Source organism: Carcharodon carcharias, chromosome 31 (assembly GCF_017639515.1).
Source record: "Carcharodon carcharias isolate sCarCar2 chromosome 31, sCarCar2.pri, whole genome shotgun sequence".
Lineage (NCBI taxonomy): Eukaryota > Metazoa > Chordata > Chondrichthyes > Lamniformes > Lamnidae > Carcharodon > Carcharodon carcharias.
Window position 1 is genome coordinate 4500734 of NC_054497.1, and position 23776 is coordinate 4524509.

The 23776-nt window shown below is 44.2% G+C and overlaps 1 protein-coding gene across 2 annotated transcripts in view; it reads right to left on the bottom strand.

The window, feature by feature from the left end:
- LOC121271783 (cytohesin-2-like) overlaps positions 1-23776 on the bottom strand; it is a 64695-nt gene that overhangs the window by 22199 nt on the left and 18720 nt on the right. Inside the window, exons 1-4 of one of the 2 annotated variants that reach the window (XM_041178053.1) lie at positions 16184-16386; positions 9962-10044; positions 6218-6282; positions 1174-1240 (exon numbers count right to left, since the gene is read on the bottom strand). In XM_041178053.1, the coding sequence (XP_041033987.1) occupies positions 1174-1240; positions 6218-6282; positions 9962-10044; positions 16184-16316 (348 nt within the window). In that variant the 5' untranslated portion in view covers positions 16317-16386. Of the gene's footprint in view, positions 1-1173; positions 1241-6217; positions 6283-9961; positions 10045-16183; positions 16387-23776 lie in introns of those variants that run through there. The other variant, XM_041178054.1, reaches the window with a different exon arrangement.

Genomic DNA, 23776 nt, shown 5'->3' on the forward strand with positions numbered 1-23776 from the left:
TAAATCCTCTGGTTCTCCATCCCTTCAGCTAATGACTCTTCAAGTCTGGTGGCTACAATGGACTCACTGTCTCAAAGGAGAAATGTGGGGGGCAGCACAGTTCACTCAGGCACCAGTGAACTGTTGTCTCCGCTCTGCAGCGGAGAAGGTGAGAGAAGGGTGCCCACCCTCATCACCTAGGAGGACTCAGGACCTGGGATGTGGCAAAAAAAACTTTACAAAAGGAAGGTTTATTTTCCAAAGTGAAAGTTCTGTCAAGGGCAGAAATTCTTCCCTTAGTTGGGTTTCAGGTACTTTAAACTCTTCATAATCAGCATTAACGAGGAATGGGGACAGCCTCCTGGCTGCATCATGTAGGACAAGTTATTTAGCAGCACGATGCTGTGCATTTCATACAGTTTCCTGTCGTTGCTGCTCAACGTGTTACTAAAGGAAATAACTGTGCATTTCTGGGCAAAGGCTCGATCTGCATCAGCCCCCATATTAACCCTTTCTCAACCAGAAATGTCCTCATTGACCTTGCCATAAAATATCCAAGTGACAGCAAGGTTACCCATTAGGAACACAAACATTTTTTTTAAAGAGTAGTTAGAGGCTTAAGAAACCCAAGACTACTTTACTAGACTGGTCTCCCCATATTCTTTAATCTTTCCCCATCCAAAATCTCATCTCATTCGAATCCCCATCACCTTCTCTAACAATTTATTCTGCAGCTTTATTATCTTTTGAATGAAGGATATTACTCTGACTTCCCTTCTGACTTCTAAGCTGACCTGTAACCTGTGTCTCTTGAGGTCAGAGCAGACAATTTTAGGGGTCAGCCTTTTCAGCTCTCTTCGTAATCCTGAACACAGTTCCTGCAGTTGAAGAGAACAGAGCTGCTCTTTGAAAGAGCTGCTGCAGGCTCGATGGGCTGAGTGGCCTCTTTTCCATTCTGTACCATAATTCTATAGTGTTATTTAAATAAAATGAAAAGGAGGGATTCTAATCATTGAGTATCTAATCTTTGAATCTTGGCATCTTCAGAAGTAGAAAGAGACAATAGAGCAAGAATTGAGAAGACAGCAACTTTATCAATAGGTTGGCAGTGTAAGATAATGAATAATAACTCTTGTTGGAAAGGAGCGGGGCAGGGAGGATGAACAATGGAAAGCCAGAGGAATTAATAAGTACCTTTTTGGGATCCATGTTGAATTTCTTTTTTCCCGCTGACATCAGTTTGTTCCTCTCGACCATTGTGCTAAATGAAAAGCAAGAGAAAACTCAGTAAGGAGAAGCCCTCAGTACTTGACTTGAGTATAAATCAGAATTCAAGGAAACCAGTCTTGGAATAAAAAGGGTGTCTAACTTCACCATGCTACTTAGTTACTTCATGCATTTCAAGAAAAGATAACAGGGGAGAAGAATTTCTACAATTATCCTTCTGTAATTCTCTTATACTGAGGGGATTAAAAACCAGTTTCACTAGCAGAAGTTGCAGAGGCAATTTTAACCCTACCCACCTCGCGGAATTTGGCAAGATGGTCGGTTAAAACCACCTGGGCTATTTACCCAACCAGATCCCACTGACCGCTAATTTTATGCAGGACTCTGAACAGACGACTAAGCTACCTGCCCAAAGCCAGCAGGGGTCCTTCTTTAAACTTGCAGGTGACATTGGGTTCCTGGTGCAATTTTAACTCAGGCCTGCCGAGTAGGGAAAGTTAGAACAAAAACAAAAAAACACCTGGAAAAACTCAGCAGGTTTCACAGCATCTGCAGAGACGGATACAGTTGACGTTTCGAGTCCGTATGACCCTTCATCAGAACTAAGACATATAGAAATGAGATGAAATATAAGCTGGTAGAGGGGGTTGGGACAGGTGGAGCTCGATAGGGGGCCAGTGATAGGGGGAGGCCAAAAAGAGACTGCCAAAGATGTCATAGACAAAAGGACAAAGGGGTGTTGACAGTGGTGATATTATCTAAAGGATGTCTAATGGTGACATTAAGGGTAGCAAGCAGGACAAGCTAGTGGCAGATGGCCCTAGTGGGGGTGGGGTGGGGGGAAGGGATCAAAATGGGCTAAAAGGTGGAGATGAAACAATAGATCAAAATAAATTAAAAATAGGGAAAATAAAAATATATTTGTAAAAAAATTATAAATTATTGGAAAAAAGGGGGAGCGGAAAGGGAGTGGAGATGGAGGAGAGAGTTCATGATCTGAAATTGTTGAATTCAATATTCAGTCCGGAAGGCTGTAAAGTGCCTAGTCGGAAGATGAGGTGCTTTTCCTCCAGTTTGCATTGAGCTTCACTGGAACAATGCAGCAAGCCAAGGACGGACATGTGGGCATGAGAGCAGGGTGGAGTGTTAAAATGGCAAGTGACAGGGAGGTCTGGGTCATGCTAGTGGACAGACTGAAGGTGTTCTGCAAAGCGATCACCCAGTCTGCGTTTGGTCTCTCCGATGTTGAAGGGTCATACGGACTCAAAACATCAACTGTATCCCTCCGCAGATGCTGTCAGACCTGCTAGTTTTTCCAGGTATTTTTGTTTTTGTTCTAGATTTCCAGCATCCGCAGTATTTTGCTTTTATCTTAGAATAAGGACAGCTGTCTGGTTGGGCTTTTTTTAAATGTTTTTTCATAGGACGTGAGTGTCGCTGGCTGGGCCACCATTTATTGCCCATCCCAAGTTGCCCCTTGAGAAGGTGGTGGTGAGATGCCTTCTTGAACCGCTGCAGTCCATGTGGTGTAGGTACACCCACAGTGCTGTTAGGGAGGGTGTTCCAGAATTTTGACCCAGTGACAGTGAAGGAATGGTGATATATTTCCAAGTCAGGATAATGAGTGACATGGAGGGGAACCTGCAGGTGGTGGTGTTCCCATGCATCTGCTGCTCTTGTCCTTCAAGGTGATAGAGGTCACGGGTTTGGAAGGTGCTGTCGAAGGAGCCTTGATGAGATGCTGCGGTACATCTTGTAGATGGTACATACCCGTTGGTGGAGGGAGTGACTGTTTAAGGTGGTGGATGGGATGTTGATCAAAAAGGCTGCTTTGTCCTGGATGGTGTTGAGCTTCTTGAGTGTTGATGGAGCTGCACTCATCCAAGCAAGTGGACAGTATTTCATCACACTCCTGACTTGTGCCTTTTAGATGGTGGACAGGCTTTGGGGAGTCAGGAGGTGAGTTACTTGCAACAGAATTCCCAGCCTCTGACCTGCTCTTGTAGCTACAGTATTTATGTGGCTGATCCAGTTCAGTTTCTGGTCAATGGTAACCCCCCCCCCCCGCCCCCAGGATGTGGATATTCAGGGATTCAGCGATGCTGAACAATCAGGATCGGGCAGGGAAAGTGAAGACGTCCAAACACAGAAGCTTTTCCTGTCTCTCAGGGACCACAAGGAAGGTTTAGCCAGCACCCTTCCCAGCCCAGGGCACCTTGAGTCCTTCCCACAATACCCTCCTAGAACCACTTTACCCACGTGCCTTCCGATTTTCCAGACGCCCACAGGTGTTTCCTGCCAACCTCCTGGTCAGAACTTGTGACATATTAACGAGGCCTATAGCTCGGGCCTAATTTATGCAACATGGGTGACACCAACTCACCTCACCAGCCACCCACACAAAACCCACCATAATTTAAAATCCATCCATTATTAACCAGATGCAATAGTTGCAGATTTTAACTGGTTTGCCTGTGCTTGATGCTTAAGCCTTTCAACTTAAAGTGAAACATCTCATGGGGGTTGTCCAATTTTGGATTTGATTTGCTGTTTCCATGGCCTTGCCTTGGCCAGGTTTGTAACAACAACATCTTATATTTATATAGCTTTTTTAATGTAATACAACATCCCCAAAGCACTTCAGGGGAGCATTATAGAACAATACATGACATTGAACCACATAAGGAGATAGGGTTGTTGCATGTCCAGGAATTGAAGATCAGTCTCCAGGACACTGCTGTGTGTAACCCTTGAGAAAAATCACCGAATATTAGAAAAGTTTGCTTTTGTCTGTCATTTTCTTTGCAGATTTCCCTTTACCAGATATTTAAAAATATTGAAAATGGGGAAAAAAGGCTGTTTGGCTGACAGTCAAAGCGTCATCCAATTGGGTAATGAGCCTTTTTATGCTTTCCAATTGGCTTAGGATGTCAGTGCGTCACAAGGATGGATGTGTTGGCCGATTGGCTGGAATGCAGGGGGTGGGGGGGGTGGGGCAAGTCATGTGATGTAACCTCCAGGAATACAATTAATCACAGTTGGCAACACCACATGGAGGTGATAGGTCAGACGACCAAAAGCTTGGTGAAGGAGTTGTGCCTTAAAGGAGGAAAGGTAGAGGTAGATAGATTCTTGTTAGGCGAGGGAATCAAAGGTTATCAGGGTTAGATGGCAACATGAAAATCGAAACACAGGAAGATCAGCCATGATCTTATTGAATGGCGGAGCAGGCTCGAGGGGCCGAATGGTCTACTCCTGCTCCTATTTATGGGTGGGTTTCCATGACAACCATGCCATTTAAATAAACAGTTAACTGAGCCGGGGGTGGAGGGGATGGAAGTACCTCACTTTTAAAGCACACTAAAAATAGAGTAACTTTGACGGATGCATATTTCAACACCTCTGCTAACACCTTGAGGCCTGCAACTATTCAAATGGCTGCACTCTAATAACAAGTTTACTGTCAATGAACGACAAGAGATTTTCTGAGTGTGGGAATCTTTAGGTCCTTCTCCCACCCACCCGCCCACCCACCATCCCCATTACCTGACAACTACAGATTTATAGGGTCACAACCGGGAAATTTTTGGTATGGATTTTGCAGTTTTATTTGTGAATCCATCAATTGTGGAACAGAGACACGGATCTCATCAAAAGGCCAATGGATGATGAAGAAGTCATTGTGTTGTTTACAGCCAGTGAAACCCATGCATTTACAATGAGGTCTCCTAGCAACATTGCATTATGGATGTGTTTCCCCCACTGCTTCCAATTCCATAATGTCCATGTACACAAGGGCTATTTTTTTAAACTCATTCATTAGGATGTCTCTGGCTAGCCCGGTGTTTGTTGCCACCCTTACTCAGGGAGCAGTTGAAAGTCAACCACATTGGTGTAGGTCTGGAGTCACATGGAGGCCAGCAGATTCCCTTCCATAAAGGGGGTTAGTGAACCAGATGGGTTTTTACAACAATCGTTTCATGGTCATCATTTAATTCCAGATTTTTATTGAATTCAAATTCCACCATCCGTCATGGCAGGAATTTGAACCCAGGTCCCCAGAACATTACGCTAGGTCTCTGATTGCTAGTCCAGCGACAATACCAGTACACCATTCCCTCATTATAACATCTTTGGATCCTGCCTATAAGTAACTTGAGACGTGACGTGGTGAGTGGAACATGCTTGGGAGGAACAGGTGATTTTGGACCTACGGCCCCCAAAGCACTCCACCACTGGGGCCTTCCTCAACTCAGGTCTAACTCTTTAGGAATATATGGAATTAATGAGAGAAACAGGTCATTTGGCCCTATAGCCCTGTACTGATGTTTATGCTCCACATGAGCATCTTCCCACCCTATGTCATCTCACCCTACTCTTCTATTCTTTTCTCCATCATGAGTTTATCTAGCTCCCCTTTAAATGTATCTATGTAATTTACCTCAACTACTTTATGTTGTATCAAGTTCCGCATTCAAACCAGACTAACTCACACATTTGAGGAATTTTCCCACAAATTGCATTCATTGATTAATTGGTTGTGAGTTGCTCAGTTTCTCTACTCCCTCTAGTTGAACAAGAGACATTGCTTGGACTCCCTCCAGTCCACCATTTTGACTTGTGGACAGTGTGTCATACTTCCTCTCTGAGTTCCTTTAACAGCCTGGGCTGCATTATCTATGGAGCAATGACTTATCTATTACTTTCAGGCCTACAGTTCAACTGTAGCCCCTATCGTAGACAAATTGACAGAGATAGATCATTGTGGTTAGCTAACAATTCCATTATCATTGTATCATGGTTGTATCATTGTATCAGGATGGTCAAAGGTGAATTAGTTGAAACCTGATTAATGTTTTCATCAAGTAATTCCTATTATTCTAAATTTGCACGGGTTGAAAGATGGGGTCATTGCATTATGATGACCATTTGGGGACCCTTCGCATTTATAATCATGAGGGGCTGGAATACCAGATGTTCTGGGAATGGCCAATAATTGTCCACTGCTCACCTCTCCTCTGCGTAATTAAAGTTCTCCAGCTCAGCGATAACTTCTGCAATTTCCATCTTCAACCTCTGCAAAAGACAGTTCACAGTCAAAAAAAAACCAGCCAGAGCAGGATTCAGGCAGAATTTTTCTCTTTCTATAAATATACCCGAAAGGCTAATTTTGTTAAGTAAGATGATATGAATCTAATGCAGGGAAATGGAGCTGAGGGACAGATCAGTCAAGAACAAGGTTTTCCCTTTAGTCAAGAGGGGTCAATAACCAGAGGGTGTAGATTTAAGATAAGGGGCAGGAGGTTTAGAGGGGATTTAAGGGAACATTTTTCACCCAGAGGGTGGGGTTATCAGGAACTCACTGCCTGAAAGAATGGTAGAGGCGGGAATATGCACAACATTTAAGAAGTACTTAGATGAACATTTGAAACGCCATAGCATACAAGGCTACGAAGTGCTGGAAAATGGAATTAGAGTAGTTAGGGGCTTGATGACTGGTGTGGACAGGATGCGCTGAAGGGCCTCTTTCCATGCTGTAAACTCTATGATACTATCTATCTAATTGAATGGCAGGATAGATCACAGGGGCTGAATACCCACTTCCTAAGAATCTTCACTCTGAGGCATTGTGTAGCCAAAGAGTTTTCTTCAGTGAGTCGAAATGCGATGTAGGTTCAATAGGTGAGGTTAGTCTAGCAATAATTATCTTTGAGCTAGGGGTTGAGTTCCAGGCAAACCCCACCAGCAGGACAGTTTCTGAAGCTTCACCATTCATGCACTACACAAAATGGAGGAGATAGCAGTAATGTCACTGGAATAGAAATCCAGAGGCCTAGTCTTGTATTCTGGGGACAAGGTTTCAAATCCAACATGGCAGCTGGTGGAAATTAAATTCAATTAATAATCTGGAATTGAAAAGCTAGTCTCAGTAATGGTGACCATGAAACTATCATCGGCCATTGTAAAACTCCTTCTGGCTCACTAATGCCCTTTGGGAAAGGAAATCTGCCACCCTTACCCAGTCTGGCCTAAATGTGACTCCAGACCCAGAGCAATTGGTTGACTCTGAAATGGTGTGGTAAGCCAATTGGCTCAAGGACAATTAGAGACACCCACATCCCATGAAAGGATAAAAAAAATACAGACAGATAGATACAGACATCATCATGTAGCTGCAGCAGGTCTAAATTATTGTGGAGTTTTGATTTAAGGGTATATTCCGCCCATGATATTGTGGAGGTTATAGTCCCAAACCTTTGATTCAGAAAAGGATTGATTCTCTTGATGGTAAGCTGGATGATGGTCCAAAAACCAAAATGTCCTTTTATGTTGGCGCATCTAGTAACTTGTTAAGCTGGGCGTACCACTTCCTCAGAAGGTGACATGTCGATTAATAGATACACGGCTTCTTCGTATAACTCCTGCACAGTGATCCCTTGTGTCATGATCTGTGACCTGGTGCTAGTTATCAAAGTATTTTTTCTTTAGTAGTGTCACTCCCATCTATAGCATAATTTAGTTGCCAATCAAGATTTACAGGGACTTAATCACAGCAGGTGGAGGTACAGACCCGGATAGTGGGAGGCCCAATTGTGTGTCATCTTTAAGACTGAGAAGACCAAGTTAATTACTTTTTGCTGTCAATATCGGATTTGAGAAACCAAGCTCTTCTTATCGGAAATCATTGGGCAGAATTTCACACTTCCCCACCGAAGGGTTTTTAGGTGGGGGAAGGGGGGGAAACGCGTGAAACTGAAGGAACGGGATCCCTTCTGGGTTCCTGCCCACCCCTACCAAGCGGCGATTTTACGCTGCGGGTTAGCCAGAGCTCGGCTGGGAAGCCCGCCCTCTCCTCAACTGAGGCCCTACGTTGACCACTTAAGGGCTGTTTCCTGCCCGGCTCAATTTTTTGGCTGGCGAGAGGATTGACCTGGCGTGGGAGGAATCCAAAAACCAATGGGCCTAGATCTCAGTTGGGAAGGTGGGGGCACCTCCATCAGAAGGGGGCACCTTCCCCTTAAGGTCCAGTGGCCTGTGGACTTCCCTCCCCTCGACCTCTCGTCCGACACCTCAATCGCCCCGTTCACGCCACCCCCCCAGGCCTTCCCTACCCTCTCCACCACAGGACTCTTTAAACTTAGCTTGGCCTCCACTCCCTGCATTTAGGCTCCGATGTCTTCCTGAACTTCCTCTTCTATCCACTTCAGCACTGTCACTGCAGAGACAAGAGAGCTGCCAGCCAATAAGATTGGCTGGCCCTGTCTGCAGCTCATTGATGCTCATGTGAGCGTGAATTGGCCGCGGGGCACTTAGAGTCGGCAGGGATGTGTTTTCCCCGTTGCCTCTTCGGATGGTGTGAAGGGAGCCCCCGCCATCCAAAAAATTCAGGCCATTTTTTTAATGCTTTGGAATTATAATGATAGGCTTTACCCGCTCAATAAAAAGCTAGCAATCGCTTGGACAAGTTTGGATTCATTAAGGTAAGCCAGGATGGCTTTGTTAAGGGCAAATCATGTTTAACCAACTTGATTGAGGTTTTTTTGATGAGTTAACAGAGAGGATTGATGAGGGTGATGCAGTTGATGTGGTGTATATGGACTTCCAAAAGACATTTGATAAAGTGCCACATAATAGGCTTGTCAGCAAAGCTGAAACTTACGAAATAAAAGGAATAGCTGGTTGAGCAACAGGAAATGGAGTAGTGATGAACAGTTATTTTTATTGCTTCTCTTGATATATATTAATGACCTAGATTTGGGTGTATAGGGCACAGGGTTGGGAAAAGACAGTCATCCACCTAAAAGCAAAATACCATAGATGCTGGAAATCTGAAATAAAAACAGAAAATGCAGGAAAAAGAACTCCACAGGCCTGGCAGCGTCTGTGGAGAGAGCAAAACAGAGCCAAGGTTTCACGTCCGTATCAATCTTCTTCAATTCTGAAGAACGGACCCAAAACATTAACCCTGTTTCTCCCTCCACAGATGCTGCCAGACCTGCTGAGCTTTCTCCAGCATTTTCTGTTTTTGTTTCTTCTAGAATGTGCCTTTGCAAAGGAGGTCTGGAAAGAGATGCAGCCTATTTTTTTGCCAAGGTTCATCCTGAGCAGCTCCTTAAGACCGCACTATTGTGGTTTCCAAACTGCTCCCAGGGACGTACTCCAACAAGACCAAACATCAACCTGCTGCTGGAGGATCATCAACCTGGTGAAAGACGCTTTTGATCTGCCCAAAACCTGTTGGTCTTCCTGTGCAAAGAGATGCCCGTGACTGAATCTTCCAAACTGGCATATTCTAAGGTTCAGCATGCTGAGGAATGCACCAAAGCTTGGGGCAACTCTCAATGGGAAAAGGCCACAGTCTAAGACCCCCCTGCCGTGATAGTGTATACTGAGAGGCTAGAACCCATAGAAAACCCCTCGGGATATGCACCAGGGAATGTTTAACATGAAATGTAAATAGTAAATATTGTAATTCTAAGCGTAGCGAGGTATATCAGATTGCTTCATACTATATCAGAGAAACTGAACTATATTGCAATTTTTGTGATGTCAAATTTGAATTGTTATGTAATGGTGCTTTTACAAATGTTATGAATAAAGTATATATTTATAAAAAGCACCAAGCAGTAAACTAAAGGATGTTAAAGTTGGCCGTGGCTTACAATGTCAACAGTGTGTCATGTATGTTGCAGTATGGTGCCTCGGTAAGAGCACTTACACTCTGTTCTTAAAGAGTCCATGTTTCTCTTCTTACCTGAATGTCGCTCTGAAGCTCTTCCTTATGTATACGGACTCTCTGGATCTCTTCTTGTTCCTCTGGTGTGAGGTCTGAGAGTTCTGAGAGAGAGAAGCAAGGCAGTACAATTAGATTTTGCCCGTAAGAAATCTGTCTTTAATTACTAGCTTTACGTTCGTTCCGGGGATGTGAGTGTTGCTGGCAGGGTTGTTGCATATGTACAAACATAGGAATTAAGAGTAGGCATATGCCATTTGGCCTCTCGAACCTGCTCATGGCTGATCTGATTGTGGCCTCAATGTCACTTTCCTGCCTCTTCCCGATACCCATTGACTCCCTTGTCAGTCAAGAATCTATCTATCTCCACCTTAAAAATATTCAATGATCCTGCCTCTACTGCTCTCAGGGCAGGAGAGTTCCACAGATTCACGACCCACTGAGAGAAATAATTTCTCCTCATCTCTGTCTTGAATGGGAGACCCCTTATTTTTAAGCGGTATCCCCTAGTCCTGGCCTGTCCCACAGCAGGAAACATCCCTTCAGCATCCACTCTGTCAAGTCCCCTCAGGATCTTATATGTTCCAATAAGATCACCTCTCATTCTTCTAAACTCTAACGGATACAGGCCCAACTTGTCCAACCGTTCTTCAAAAGATAACCCCTTCATCCCAGGAATCAGAGGAGTGAACCTTCTCTTAAATGCTTATAATACAATTAGGCCCTTTCTTAAATAAGGAGACCAAAACTGTATACAATACTCAAGATGTGGTCTCACCAACACCCTGTACAACTGTAGAAAAACATCCCTACTTTTCTATTCCGTTCCCTTTGCAATAAACTGGAACACTCCATTTGTCTTCCTAATCACTTGCTGTACCTGGATACTACTTTTTGGGATTCATGTACCGGGACACCCAGATCCCTCTGTACCTCAAGAGTTCTGCATTTAAATAATATATTGCTTTTCTATTCTTCCTGCCAAAGTGGACAAGTTCATATTTTCTCACATTATATTCTATCTGCCGATTTTTTTGCCCACTCACTTAACCTACCTAAGTCGCTTTGCAGACTTATGTCCTCTTCACAAGTTATTCTCTTACCCACCTTAATGTCATCAGTAAATTTAGCAATCATACGTTGGGTCCTTTCATCCAAGTCATTGATGTAGGTTGTGAATAGATGAGGCCTCAGGGCTGACCCCTGTCACACCCCACTTGTTGCATCGTTCCAAACACGAAAATGAGCTATTTACACCTGCTCTCTGTTTCCGATTAGCTAACCAATCCTCTAAACAAACTATTATGTTAACCACCACCCCTCCCACCCCCCCCCTCCCACCACACCATGGGCAGAATCTTGGGTCCCACGGGCAGAGGCGTGCCCGACCTAATCGGGCGTAAAGTGAAAACGTTTGGGCAGAATATTTTTATCCTCAACACGTTTAGTGATTCTTATGGGTGGAAACTTTTTCCGGGATTTCAAAATCCATATTTAAGGGTTTAAAATTCTTCAGCTTCCTGAGGCAGCTCTCTGCCTTCAGGGAGCTTTCATTACGAGCTTCCCCACCCCCACCCCTCCCCTAACCCCCCGTGCCCACGCTGACGAGCGCCTGTCCTCCTCCCGCCACCCCCCCCCCCCCCCAACATCCCACCAGCGCTGAGCCTTTCAGGGCACCTTTCACGCTGACTGCCCGTTATTTGGGCAGCCAGCCTGAAATCGGAGTTGGGGGGGGGGGCGGGGTGGTTGGGGAGGGCGATTGCGGGCATCAGGCCGTTTCCCGGCCGTTCCCGGGTCTGCCCCGCCATGCCCGCCTGACGACCTGAAAATCCTGCCCCACGAGCTCTTATTTTGTGCAATAACCTACGATGTGGCACCTTGTCAAATGCCTTCTGGATATCCAAGTACAGCACATCCGCGGGTTCCCCTTTATCCACGTTGCTTATCACTTCCCCAAAGAACTCTAATAAATTAGTCAAACATGATTTCCCTTCCACAAAACTATGTGAAACCCATCCCTCGTTACCCTTGATTGCAGATGCCCTCTACAAATGCAGCATTGACTGTAAAACTGGCTGTATTCAAGGTATTAAGCTCCGTAATTATGCGTTTGCAAGGAAAACCACTTAGTAGAATAAGTCTGCCCGGTGACCTCTTTCTTTACAACTTGTACTTAAAAGAAAGTAAGAATTGCATTTATATGACCTCAAGACATCCCAAAGTGCTTTCCAGCCAATGAAGTACTTTTTGTAGTGTAGTGATGGAGAAAACACAGCAGCCAATTTGAACACAGGAGAACATCCCCGCCCACCCCCCCGGCTTTTCGTCAAAATAATGCCGTGGGATCTTTTACATTCACCAAAGGGGGCAGACGGGGCCTGGGTTTAACATCGCATATAAAAAAAACAGCACCTTGGAGAGGGAGCGGAGAAGATATACTGGAATGATACCAGAGATGAGGGACTGGAGGAGCTGTCCTTCCAGCAGAGGAGGTTAGGGGAGATTTAACAGAGGCGCTCGAAACCATCAAGGGTTTTCATAAAGTAGTTAGAGAGAAACTTTCCACCGACAGGGGACTTAGTAACGAGAGGATATAGAGTTAAAATAGTCGGCAAAAGTACTAAAGGGGAGATTTTTTTATGCTGCAACTTTTCATAACCTGGAATGCACTTTCTGCAAGGACGATGGAAGCAGATTCAACTGTAATTTTGAAAAGGGAATTAAAAGGGAATTATGTGTATATGTATATTTGAAAAGAAAATAATTGTAAGGTTACGGTGGAATGCCAGGGAGAAGTGGGGCTAATTGGATAGCTCTTTCCCAAAGAGCCAGCACAGATATGATGGGCTGAATGGCCTCTTTCAGGGGCTGCTATGATTTGAACGCAACATTTTCAACATTGGTACTGATGAGGGAAAAGCACTTTTCAAGGTTTAGCAGCACATGTCCTCCTAAATCAGTCATCATTATGCTTCGTGCTCTGTCTGAGAGCAGTCGGTCCTCTCGATGTCTCTGGAGCTTCATCCTGAGCTGTTGTTTCTCAGTGCTGGTTTGCCATTGCTTTCTACTCTCGGGGGGTAGGATGAGGAGGCAGATCCCAGCCAGAACAGGAATCAAATCTGCACTGTTGGTGTGCTCCTGATCCACACACTAGCCATCTAGCTAACTGAGCTAAGCAGCCCCAATAAATGGAGTAACTTGTGTTAAGGATATCAGTCATTCGGAGTTAGGTTCCCTCATTCCGACTGACAACTTTAATGGATCTCATGGTTGAAAACTAACACAGCTCCACATATTTGTAATTGTTCTAACTCCACCTTGAATGCAGACCTCACTCCTAACATAGGTCTAAAGTTGACTGCTGAGACTAGGGGAATTGCTAATAGAAACCTATTATAAGCACTTTCTAATTGACTCCGCAAAACAGGTTTTAACAGTTTCCATAAGCAGCACTTTCCTCTTAGATTGTCAAGTTTCTCTGTCATTCTACTGACCATGGTACCTGAATAACATACCTACCTTAAAAAAGGCACTGTGAGGGAACAAGCTAGTCAACTGGTTAACATTTAGCTTCAGCGATGACTTGTAAGTAACTAAACGGGAGCATTGGTCACAGCTTTATCTATTCATCAGCTGATGTTTAGCATCGTTTCAAAAATTAATGCTTACACCTACTTCATTAGTGAAAGAAAATAATCAACAGGGGAACTTACTGAGCATGTCACGATATCCAAGATGCAGTCCAGGAAATGTTCGTAACTGACCAGACGTGTGATCCAGCCTGGTGACAGATTGGGATCGGGGCCGTTCTGTTGAGTTGTATCTCCCAAAAGGCAGTCACTGACTGATGAATGGGCACTGCCAGGCGGCAAAGCAAGTGATTCTACAAGCTGAAACCCCAAACAATTCAGAAACCCGCCCCCTTGTAATCACATCCACAGGCAGTTCCTGGAACTGATGCATCCTTTTCTATTCAGAAGCAATGAACACACTTAACTCTTTTTTAACACAGTGATGGGGTGAAAGCACTGTTTGTGCGCACTTCCACCTACCACAGCGCACCCCTTCTACAAGATCTCAGAATTATACAACACTGTTTCTCCTCAAGTTCCCCTGATGACCTCCAGGCTTTTAAAACTAAGCCTGGTGTCAGCTATATCACTGCTTCTTGGATTGGCTTTTCTACTTTCAAGCTCAGTCTGTCCTGCGAACTTTCGTTGACGGTTCCCCGGGGATCGAGGGTGACTTGCCTCCGCTCCGGTTCGATGGGTTATGAGGTGGACGATAAGTCCAATGTGCGATCTCACTGCCACATGCAGGGCACATGGTGGTCGAAGGGTTGGGTAGATGAGTTGTTTGGAGGTTTTGTGCACCTCCCTCTGACACCACCTCCGCGCCCTCCTGACGAAGTCTCTCGATGTGCTCGGTGCCTTCCCGAATGAACCTTCTCCATTTTGGCCGGTTACAAGCCAGGTACTCCCATGGGTTGGCAGGGATGCTCTAAGGACACCTGTGATCTGGGCCTTCACGTTTTAACTAGGTTTATTTTCCTGTCCTCTCCCTTCGCACCCATCTCCACTTCCACCCATTGACCACTTCAATGAGTAAATTACTGACTTTCTGGCTACTTGCCAGAGATCCTCTTTGAGTCTACATGGGGCAATAATACCGTCTGATTGTCTTTGTTGTAATTTTTATATCTTGGAGCTATGCAGAGATGATACTAGTATCTATGTGTGAAACAGGTTTAATTCACAGTGCCTAAAAATATCTGCTCCATGCTTCAGCTCTAGCTCCAACTCTTTCTTCAGTGTTGTTTACTTTTCTCCGAGTCCACACCCAGGCTTAACCAATCAAGCACAGTGAGCATCAATAATAATCAGACTCACATAAACAAACACAGAATAGTTGAGCACCACGGTCTCCTCTTCCGTCTTGGGAAGAGTTCAAATTCCCGTTAGCACCACTTTCTGCTGGGAAAGCCGTGGCTATCGTGGGGGACTCTATCTGGAATGGCGACAATGCCAATCCAGCAGTGTCACCCAAACATCCAGTACTGTATAAATCTAATCCAGACCAATAGAAAATAAGTTTTTTTTCTCACTATGTGAAGGTGAATTGGCCAGTTCTAATGCAGTTCCTAACGGATATGGGTCAATAACAACAACTTGCATTTATATAGCATCTTTAACATAATAAACTGCTTTAGGTCTTTCACAGAAGTATTGTCAAACACAACACTGAGAAACTTAAGGAGATAATAAGATAACTGGCCAATGAGATAGATTTTAAGAGATGTTTTAAAGGCGGGGAGAGAGAGGTGGAGAGGTTTAGAGAGGGAATTCCAGAGTTTAGGCTCTAGGTAGCTGAAGGCAGGGCCGCTAATGGAGGAGAAATTAAAATCAGAGATTCAGTGATACAAACTGTCCCCTAGTGTGACACTAAATTGGGAATCTCATCTGGAGAGATTAGAGGAGGATTACTGTGATTACATACTGGTATACTAAGGGCTGCACAGTGAGATTGGATCTGGAGCTCAGTGTAGGACAGAGCAGAGTGAATTTTATTTATCTAATCTGTGCTAATGTCCCTCACCTTAACAAGCACAAAATGCAGGGAGAGAAAAATAGGTGTCAGTCTTGACTCAGTTAGTAACAATCTCACCTCTGAGTCAGAAGGTCGTGGGTTTAAGTCCAAATCCAGCTCCTCTCGGGTTGAAGCAGTAACTTTGTCAAGGTTAGATTGGTACATGGTTGAAGGAAACAGCCTGCATAGATGAATTTACTCTTGTGAGAGGCAAGGCTGATTTGCTGAAAGGCCTGTTTCCGCATTGTAACCTCTTATGTTATCAAAGGTTATCGGGGGTAAATGGGAATGTAGAACACGAAACACTAATCAATCAGCCATGATCTTAGTGAATGACGAAGCAGGTTTGAGGGGGCCGAATGACCTACTTCTTCTCCTATTTCGTATGCTCATGTGCTCTTTGTACTTTCAAAGACGAGAACTGATCATTAGGCTGACACCCCAGTGCAGCACTGTTGGAGGTGCCATTTTTCAGTTGAGGTGACTTCTTTCTCAGGTTAATGTAAAAGATCCCCCAAAGCACTATTCGAAAAAGAGCAATGTGGGCCAATATTCACCACCACCCCCACCACCCACCACCACCCCCCCCCCCCCCCCCCCCCCCCCCCCCCCCACCGCAACAAACGTTACCCAAAAAAAGATTAACTGGTCATTTACCTCGTTGACCTTTGTGGGAGCTTGCTGTGCTCAAAATGGCTGCCACCTGACCACAGCAACTGTACTCCATTGGCTGTGAGGCATTTTGGAAAGTCTGAAGGATGCAAAAGGTGTTGTTTAAATGCAAATTCATTCTTCGCAGAACAGTTCCACTTGTGGACGATCACTAATAATGAACACTAGGAATTGCTCACTGCTCCAACAAAGTGTTACTACTGCTCTGACTCAGTTGAGCATCACTCAGCGCCAGTGGAAAAGGAAGCAGCTGTTCGCTTAGCATGATCAGGAGGAACTTGTTGCAAAAAACCGATTGCTCCAATTCCCCATTCCCAGTCAAACTAACACTGAGTTATTTGCATAACAGGAAACAACCTTATTAAAGCATGACAGGGAAAAATTATAACGCAGAGACTGGCAATAACACTTCTGCCAAATATGTACAAAGAACTTCTTTTAAAGATGCTCCTGCCATGGGCTAAGAGCCCGAGTCCAGGCAGTGGGATAAGTTACAGTTGAGAGTGCTATCCCTTTTGGATGTCTCTCCTGCTACCGTTGTCTTAGGCAAGGAGACTTATTAGGGTTATGAAGAATGTTGAACCAGGCAAGAAGGGTATTCGATCAGCAGATCTTTCTTGGTGAAGTCTGTTTTTGATGAAATAAAGAGTGCTAGGAGCAGCAAGAATCACCCCTTGCCTGAGTATTATTGTTGGACGCATTTTGGGAACAGGTTACAATGCTTTTGATGCACGACAAATCAGTTCTTGAACTCATCTGTGCTTTTCTCTACAAGAACGTTAAACAGGAACTGATGAATAAACAAGCATATTTTTTGTTTATTCTTTCACAGGGTGTGGGCAACGCTGGCTAGACCAGCATCTATTGCCCTCCTCACAATTGCCCTTGCTAAGGTAATGGTGGGTCACCTTTTTGAACCGCTGCAGTCCATGTGGTGTAGGTACACCCACAGTGCTGTTAGGGAGGGACTCTCAGGATTTTGGCCCAGCAACAGTGAAGGAACGGTGATATATTTCCAAGTCAGGATGGCGAATGACTTGGCCGAGAACTTCTAGCTGGTGATGTTCCCATGTGTCTGCTGCCCTTGTCCTCCTAGATGGTAGAGGTCGCAGGTTTGGAAGGTGCTGTCTAAGGATGCAGTCACGATGGGACCCACTGACTAATTATTTTAATATTCGGGAATAGTTTTTAACATATACTATAATCCAGTTAGACTTTTTATGATGGAGTAATTTTCTTTTTATTGTTATTATTCCTAAGAAATGAATGAGCAATGTACCCAAAATGAATTTCCACACGGGCAATAAATTGAAATTGAATTGAATTAACAACCCATTTACCAGATCAGAATTCTTATCGGAAAGCTTGTTATAGGCTGCGTTGCACAGGTTATATTCAGAGGTATGTGCAACATCATGATTAAAGATGAATACAACGCAGCAAAATCTAACGCACCTCACAGTATATTGTTTTATTTATTCTTTCATGAGATGTGGGCATCGCTGGCAAGACTAGCATTTGTTGCCCATCCCTAATTGCCTTTGAACTGAGTGGCTTGGTAGGGCCATTGCAGAAGGCAATTAAGAGTCAATCACATTGCTGTGGATCTGGAGTCACATGTAGGCCAGACCAGGTAAGGACAACAGATTTCCTTCCCTAAGGGGTAACAGTGAACCAGATTGGTCATGAAAGAAGCTGTAGAAACATAAGTTTTCTCTTTTTCTAGGGGTCACTGATGATGATCCAAAGCAACTTTTTTATGGTTTTGCCCTCACAAGCTCGACACTGGGGTCAATTGTGTTGTCAATACAGATAGCTGCTGTCTCAATCACTTACTGCCTAGGTTCATTGTACAAAATACTTTAAAACATTTTGGGAAGGTCAGAAAAGCTCCATAATACAGAAAGCATTTATTATATTTAATATAGACACTGTTTAGGGTCAATGAAAAGAGTCCCTCATTGGTGAAGCAAACTCCTTACAGAAGACTATCTTTACAAAGACAGAAGACTATCTTTACAAAGACTATCTTTACAAAGTGCCACAATGTCTTCAGCTCACACCTTTTAAACCTGGAACGATCGAAAGGAAATATAAATTACTCCCACTATTTTTAACAGTGAGGCCACCTGGACCCCTCTGGCTCAGGATGCCATGAATGCTTCCTCGTGTACTAACCACAACCATTAATCACTTCTCTTTTCCCTCTTTGTTAAAACGTTCAGACGAGTGCGAATGGGGTCAATTTCCCTTCCCGTTCTGGCAAGTTAGAGCAACATTGTCCACAAGGCAAGTTGTTGTTGGCCCTTACGTTTCTAAACGTCTTTCTTCTCCTCGAGCTCTCTGCCCAAAGGCAGGTCTGCCCCACAGTGCCACAACCCCCACCCTGGGTAGAGCAAGGGGGCAGGTCCTGAATCCACCCCAGCTGAAGCAGGGATCAAACCCCGTGCTGTTGACATCAACCTGATCTATGCCAGCCATCCAGCCAACTGTTGCTGCAGCAACATGCACTTTTCCAAGCATGTTGTATCCTGGAGCTCTGGATAGTGATGGCAGAGGCTCAAGTTTCTTTCCATTACATGGCTGACCAGGGATCTCTCCCACTCTGCCATTGGTATGTGTTAGAAGGACTCACAGGCTTATAATCAACATGTTTGGCCACCATTATGAACACAGCTTCCGTGGCCTTCAAGTCCTGGAGTGGGACTTGAACCCAGAACTTCTGACTCAGGGGTATGGATGCTACCCACTGCGCCACAAGACTTCCCTTAATAGCTTTACATACCCTCGTTTTTACATTCAGAGAACTTTTACTTACAGGGTGTAAGGTAGTGCACTGGTTATGTTAGTAAACTAGTAATTAAGGGAAGCTTGGGGAGCAGCATCTCATCTTTCAGTTAGGCACTTTACAGCCTTCCAAACTCAACATTGGGCTGCATTTTATGTTTCTCGGTGGGGTGAGGGAGGCAGAACGAAAACTGGGAAGTCTGCTCACTCCCTCCCCCACCCTCTCAGCTCATCAGGTCAGCTTAGCGGCTGCCCGGCAGGAAGGTGGGAAACCAGAGGGTGCGGAGGGGGATCTCCGCACCCAATCGGGAGTCTAACCCGGGACTTCGTGCAGGCAGAGGTGTTATGCCACAAACAGGAAGTCAGTGACGGCTACGAATTTAAAGGCCGCCACCCCCGTTCTCTCGATCTTTCTTTATTTATGATGGCAGGCTCCAAAAGGTGGTTTTTTTTTTAGAATGAGCTAATAAAGACATACAGACGGTGCCAGCTTCACCAGCAGAATCAGCTGCCACCTTCAGCCCTGACCCCAGCCGCAGGCCTTTTCTTCCACCCTTGTCACCGCTGATGTAAAACTCTCCCGAAACCTTTTTCCCGTCCGATGCCTGAAAAATGCAGCAGGCAACGCCACATTGCGGGTGGTGGGGTTGCCGACAAGGTCAAGCGCTTTGTTAATTCGTCGTTTCCAATTTCCACACCGGCTCGCCTTCTCTAAATTCCAGAGACTAGTGTGAGGATGTTGTGTTGGCGATCTGACGTCATTACGCCGTATTTTATGTTCAAGCACGGGGTGGCAGGGGACAGGGGGGTAGAGGGGTGCTGGGCGTGGTGTGGTCTGCCCTTTGAGTTCAACAATTTTAGGTCATAAACTTTTGCCTCCAATTTCTTTCCGGACAGCGGCTGTTGGTGATGATTCTGATTTTTGCCATTTGCCCTCTGCACAGGGGCATTTATGGAAGGGCATTAAATGCTGGCCTAGCCAGCGACGCCCAACATCCCATGAACGAATATTTTTTTTAAAAAACCTCCTCTAGGTGCAACTTGAGTTTCTTTTCTTCCCCTTGCCATCTTATTTTGCCTTACACCATCACGCGTTTTGTCCTTTAATTTCCCCTGTCTACCATCTTATCATATACCATTCCTTTCAAATGTTGCTAAGAAAAGAGACATTTTTTGTCGAAGCTTTTCGTCTTGCACTTATCAGGACAATTTGCAAGAAAATACCAATATCGACTGGTGCATTCCCATTCTCCATGATAACTCCTTGACCAATCAGGTTCCACTTGCCAACCAATCTCTTCTCATACATTGTAAATAGGTTGTTTCCCCAGACATTGGTATTTTCTTGCACATTGTCCTGATGAGTGCAAGTCAAAAAGCTTTGACATAAAATGTCTCTTTTTTCAGCAATGCTTGTTCTGTACTGACAAATGACTATTTGTATACCATTCCTTTTGCTCTTTTCCCTGATTCCTTTCCCTGCCTCTGGACTTGCTTAAAACCTGTTATATCTCTATCTTTTTCTCAACTCTGACAAGAAATATTAACTATGTTTCTCTATCCACAAGTGCTGCCAGACCTACTTAGTATTTCCAGCATTTTCCTTTTTAATACAGCAAACCAGAATGAAGTTCTCGTGTTATACTGTATCTGCCACGTATTTGCCCACTCACTGACCTTATCTACATTGCCTTGAAGCCTCTTAACATCCTCCTCACCACTCATACTCCCACCAAGTTTTATGTCATCAGCAAACTTGTAAATAGTACATTTGGTTCCCTCATCCAAATAATTGATATATATGTTGTATAGCTGGGGCCCATGCACTGATCCCTGCAGTATCCCACTAGTCACCTCCTGCCACTCTGAAAAAGGCCCATTTATTCCTACTCTCTGTTTCCTGTCTGCTAACCAATTCTGCATCCATGCCAATATATTACTCCCAATCACATGTGCTTTAATTTTACAAACTAGCCTCTATGTGGGATTTATCAAAAACTTTCTGAAAATCCAAATACACCACATCCACTGGTTGTCCCTCATCTACTCTGCTAGCTGTGTCCTCAAAAAACTCTGGTCAAACATGATTTCCCTTTCATAAATCAATGTTGACTATGTCTAATCCCATTAATATTTTCTAAGTGACCTATTATCAAATCCTTTATAATAGACTCTAGCATTTTCCCTACTACAGATGTTACGCTAACTTTTCTGTAATTCTCTGTTTTCTCTCTCCCTCCTTTTTTAAATAATGGAGTTACATTTGCTATCCTCCAATCTGCTGAGACTGTTCCAGAATCTATGGAAGATGGCAACCAGCACATCCACTATTTCCACGCCCACCTCCTTTAGATGTGGATTATCAGGCCCTCAGGATTTATCGGCTTTCAGTCCCATTAATTTCTCCAGCACTGTTTTTTAGTCATACTAATTTCCTTCAATTCCTCCTTCTCACTAGGCCCTTGGTTCCCTAGCTGTTCTGGGAAATGTTGTTGGACTCACTGCAGATGATGCATACCAGGCACATCAAATCCATGAGGAAAACTTGATCCCGCTATCACAACAGTTTTGCAATTTGTATTTATTTTGAAATATGGTGCATTGAATTCAGAAGTAATAAGTCCACCAAGACCTTTAGGGATTGTTTTTAAAAACTAAATTAAAATATTCATTAACAAAAGAAAAGATGTCAAACACATACATAAGACTCCAGTTACTTAATACTATAGTAAATACTAATATTCCTACCTAACCTGACTCCCAAATATACCCCCTTGTAAGGCAACAGTCCAAAATAGATTTTAAAGTTAGAAAGGCAGACCAGCACAGTTATCACCTTTAAGGGCTGGATGCAGCAGACTCATGTAGACATGGCTGGATGCTTTTGTCTGAAACTGTTTCGCAAGTTTCTGCTAGATGTCACAGGGCCTCTCCCAACATAGCCTTTAATTCTCCCTTATATATGTTTTCTCTCTTTTTAACCATAAATTCCTTTGTTCTGTATGTCTTTGAAAATGTACTTTCCCATAATATAAAACTTTTCATGATGCTAGCCTTGTCAGTAACCTTTGGGAAAAACAAACACACTGCTTGGCCCAGCTTATCTGGCTAGCTATAAACATCCTACTATCTCTCTGAAATTCAAACTGCATCTTTAGTAATCATAACATCATAGAATCCTTTATTAGGATGGAAAGTGAAGTAGTCTGACGCAAAACTAGGGTCCTAAATCTCAACAAAGGCAGGTATGAGGTGTGAGTTGGCTAAGATAGATTGGGGAACTTCATTAAAAGGCATGTCGTAGTAAAGCACTTCATAGACAAAATCTGACACTGAACCACATGAGAAGACATTGGGACAGGTGACAAAAGCTTGGCTAATGAGATAGGTTTTAAGGAGCATATTAAAGGAGGAGGGAGCATTAGAAAGGTGGAGAGGTTTAAAGAGCGAATCCTAGAGCTTAGGGTGCAGAGAGCTGAGTCACAACCAACAATGTTGGAGCAAAGGAATAGTCTGCAGGGCCCAAAGTAACAATGAGGAAAATTGGGCCAACACCCGTGAGATAAGGATGAGGTAAAATCAGCAAAGGCTCCTGTCCCTGGAAGAACTCTTGTCTCTGAGTCAGCAAGTTGTGGGATCAATTTCCAACTGCAGGGTTTAAACCCATAATCTAGGCTGACACATCGGCACAGCACTGGGGAAGAGCTGCATTGTTGGAAGTGCCGTCCCACAGTTGAGACATTCGACTGCACCAACACCTGCTGGTTGGATTCCAAAGCACTTTCCTTCTGGAGAAGAACAGAGGAGTTCTCCAAGTATCCTGGTCAACATTAATCCCCCACCAAAACAGTTTAACTGGCTGTTTGTGGGACCTGGCTGCTGTATTTCTCACAGAATAATGGTGGTTACATCCAATGTAACCCATTGGCTACGAAGGTTGGGTCCTTCTGAGGAGGCACAAGTTGCTATGGAAATGAAACCGAGATTCTGCCAGCCTGTTCACTCATTGCCAGCACTATCTGCCCAATTTGTTCATCTCTCTTTCCTTCCATTCCTACACTAAAGTTCCTTTCCCTGAAGGACATTAGGTAGTTGTGTTATTCACAGCAGTCTGGCAGCTTTCGGGTGTCACTTGTTTGGAGTTCATGGAGTGAGACTGACAGGAGGGGATTAGTAAGAGGATTGTCCAAAAGTACCCCTTCAGTTAACAACAAATTACATTTATATAACACTGTATTATGTTTTATATCTTGGATCTAAGCAGAGATGACACTAATTTCTATGTGTGCAACGGGTTTGTTTAACAGTGCTTTAAAATGTCTGCTCCATGCTTCAGCTCTGTCTCCCAGATCTTCCTACAGTTTGTTTCCTGAACCAGTCAAGCACAGTGAGCATCAATTGCAAATTTGGGAGATGATGGTTTTACAGTAATGTCACTGAACTAGTAATCCAGAGGCCCAGGCAAATGCCCTAGGTTCAAATCCCACTACGGCAGCTGGTGGAATTTAAATTCAATGAATAAACCTGGAATGTAAAGATAGTCTTAGTAATGGTGACCATGAACCTATCATTGATTGTTGTTTTAAAATCCATTTGGTTCACTAATGCCCCTTTAGGGAAAGAAATCTGCCATCCTTACCTGGTCTGGCCTATATGTGACTCCAGACCCACAGCAATGTGGTTGACTCTTAACTGCCCTCTGAAACGGCTCTAGCAAGCCACTCAGTTCAAGGGCAATTAGGGATGGGCAACAAATGCTGCCCTTGCCAGCGACACCCACATATTACAAAA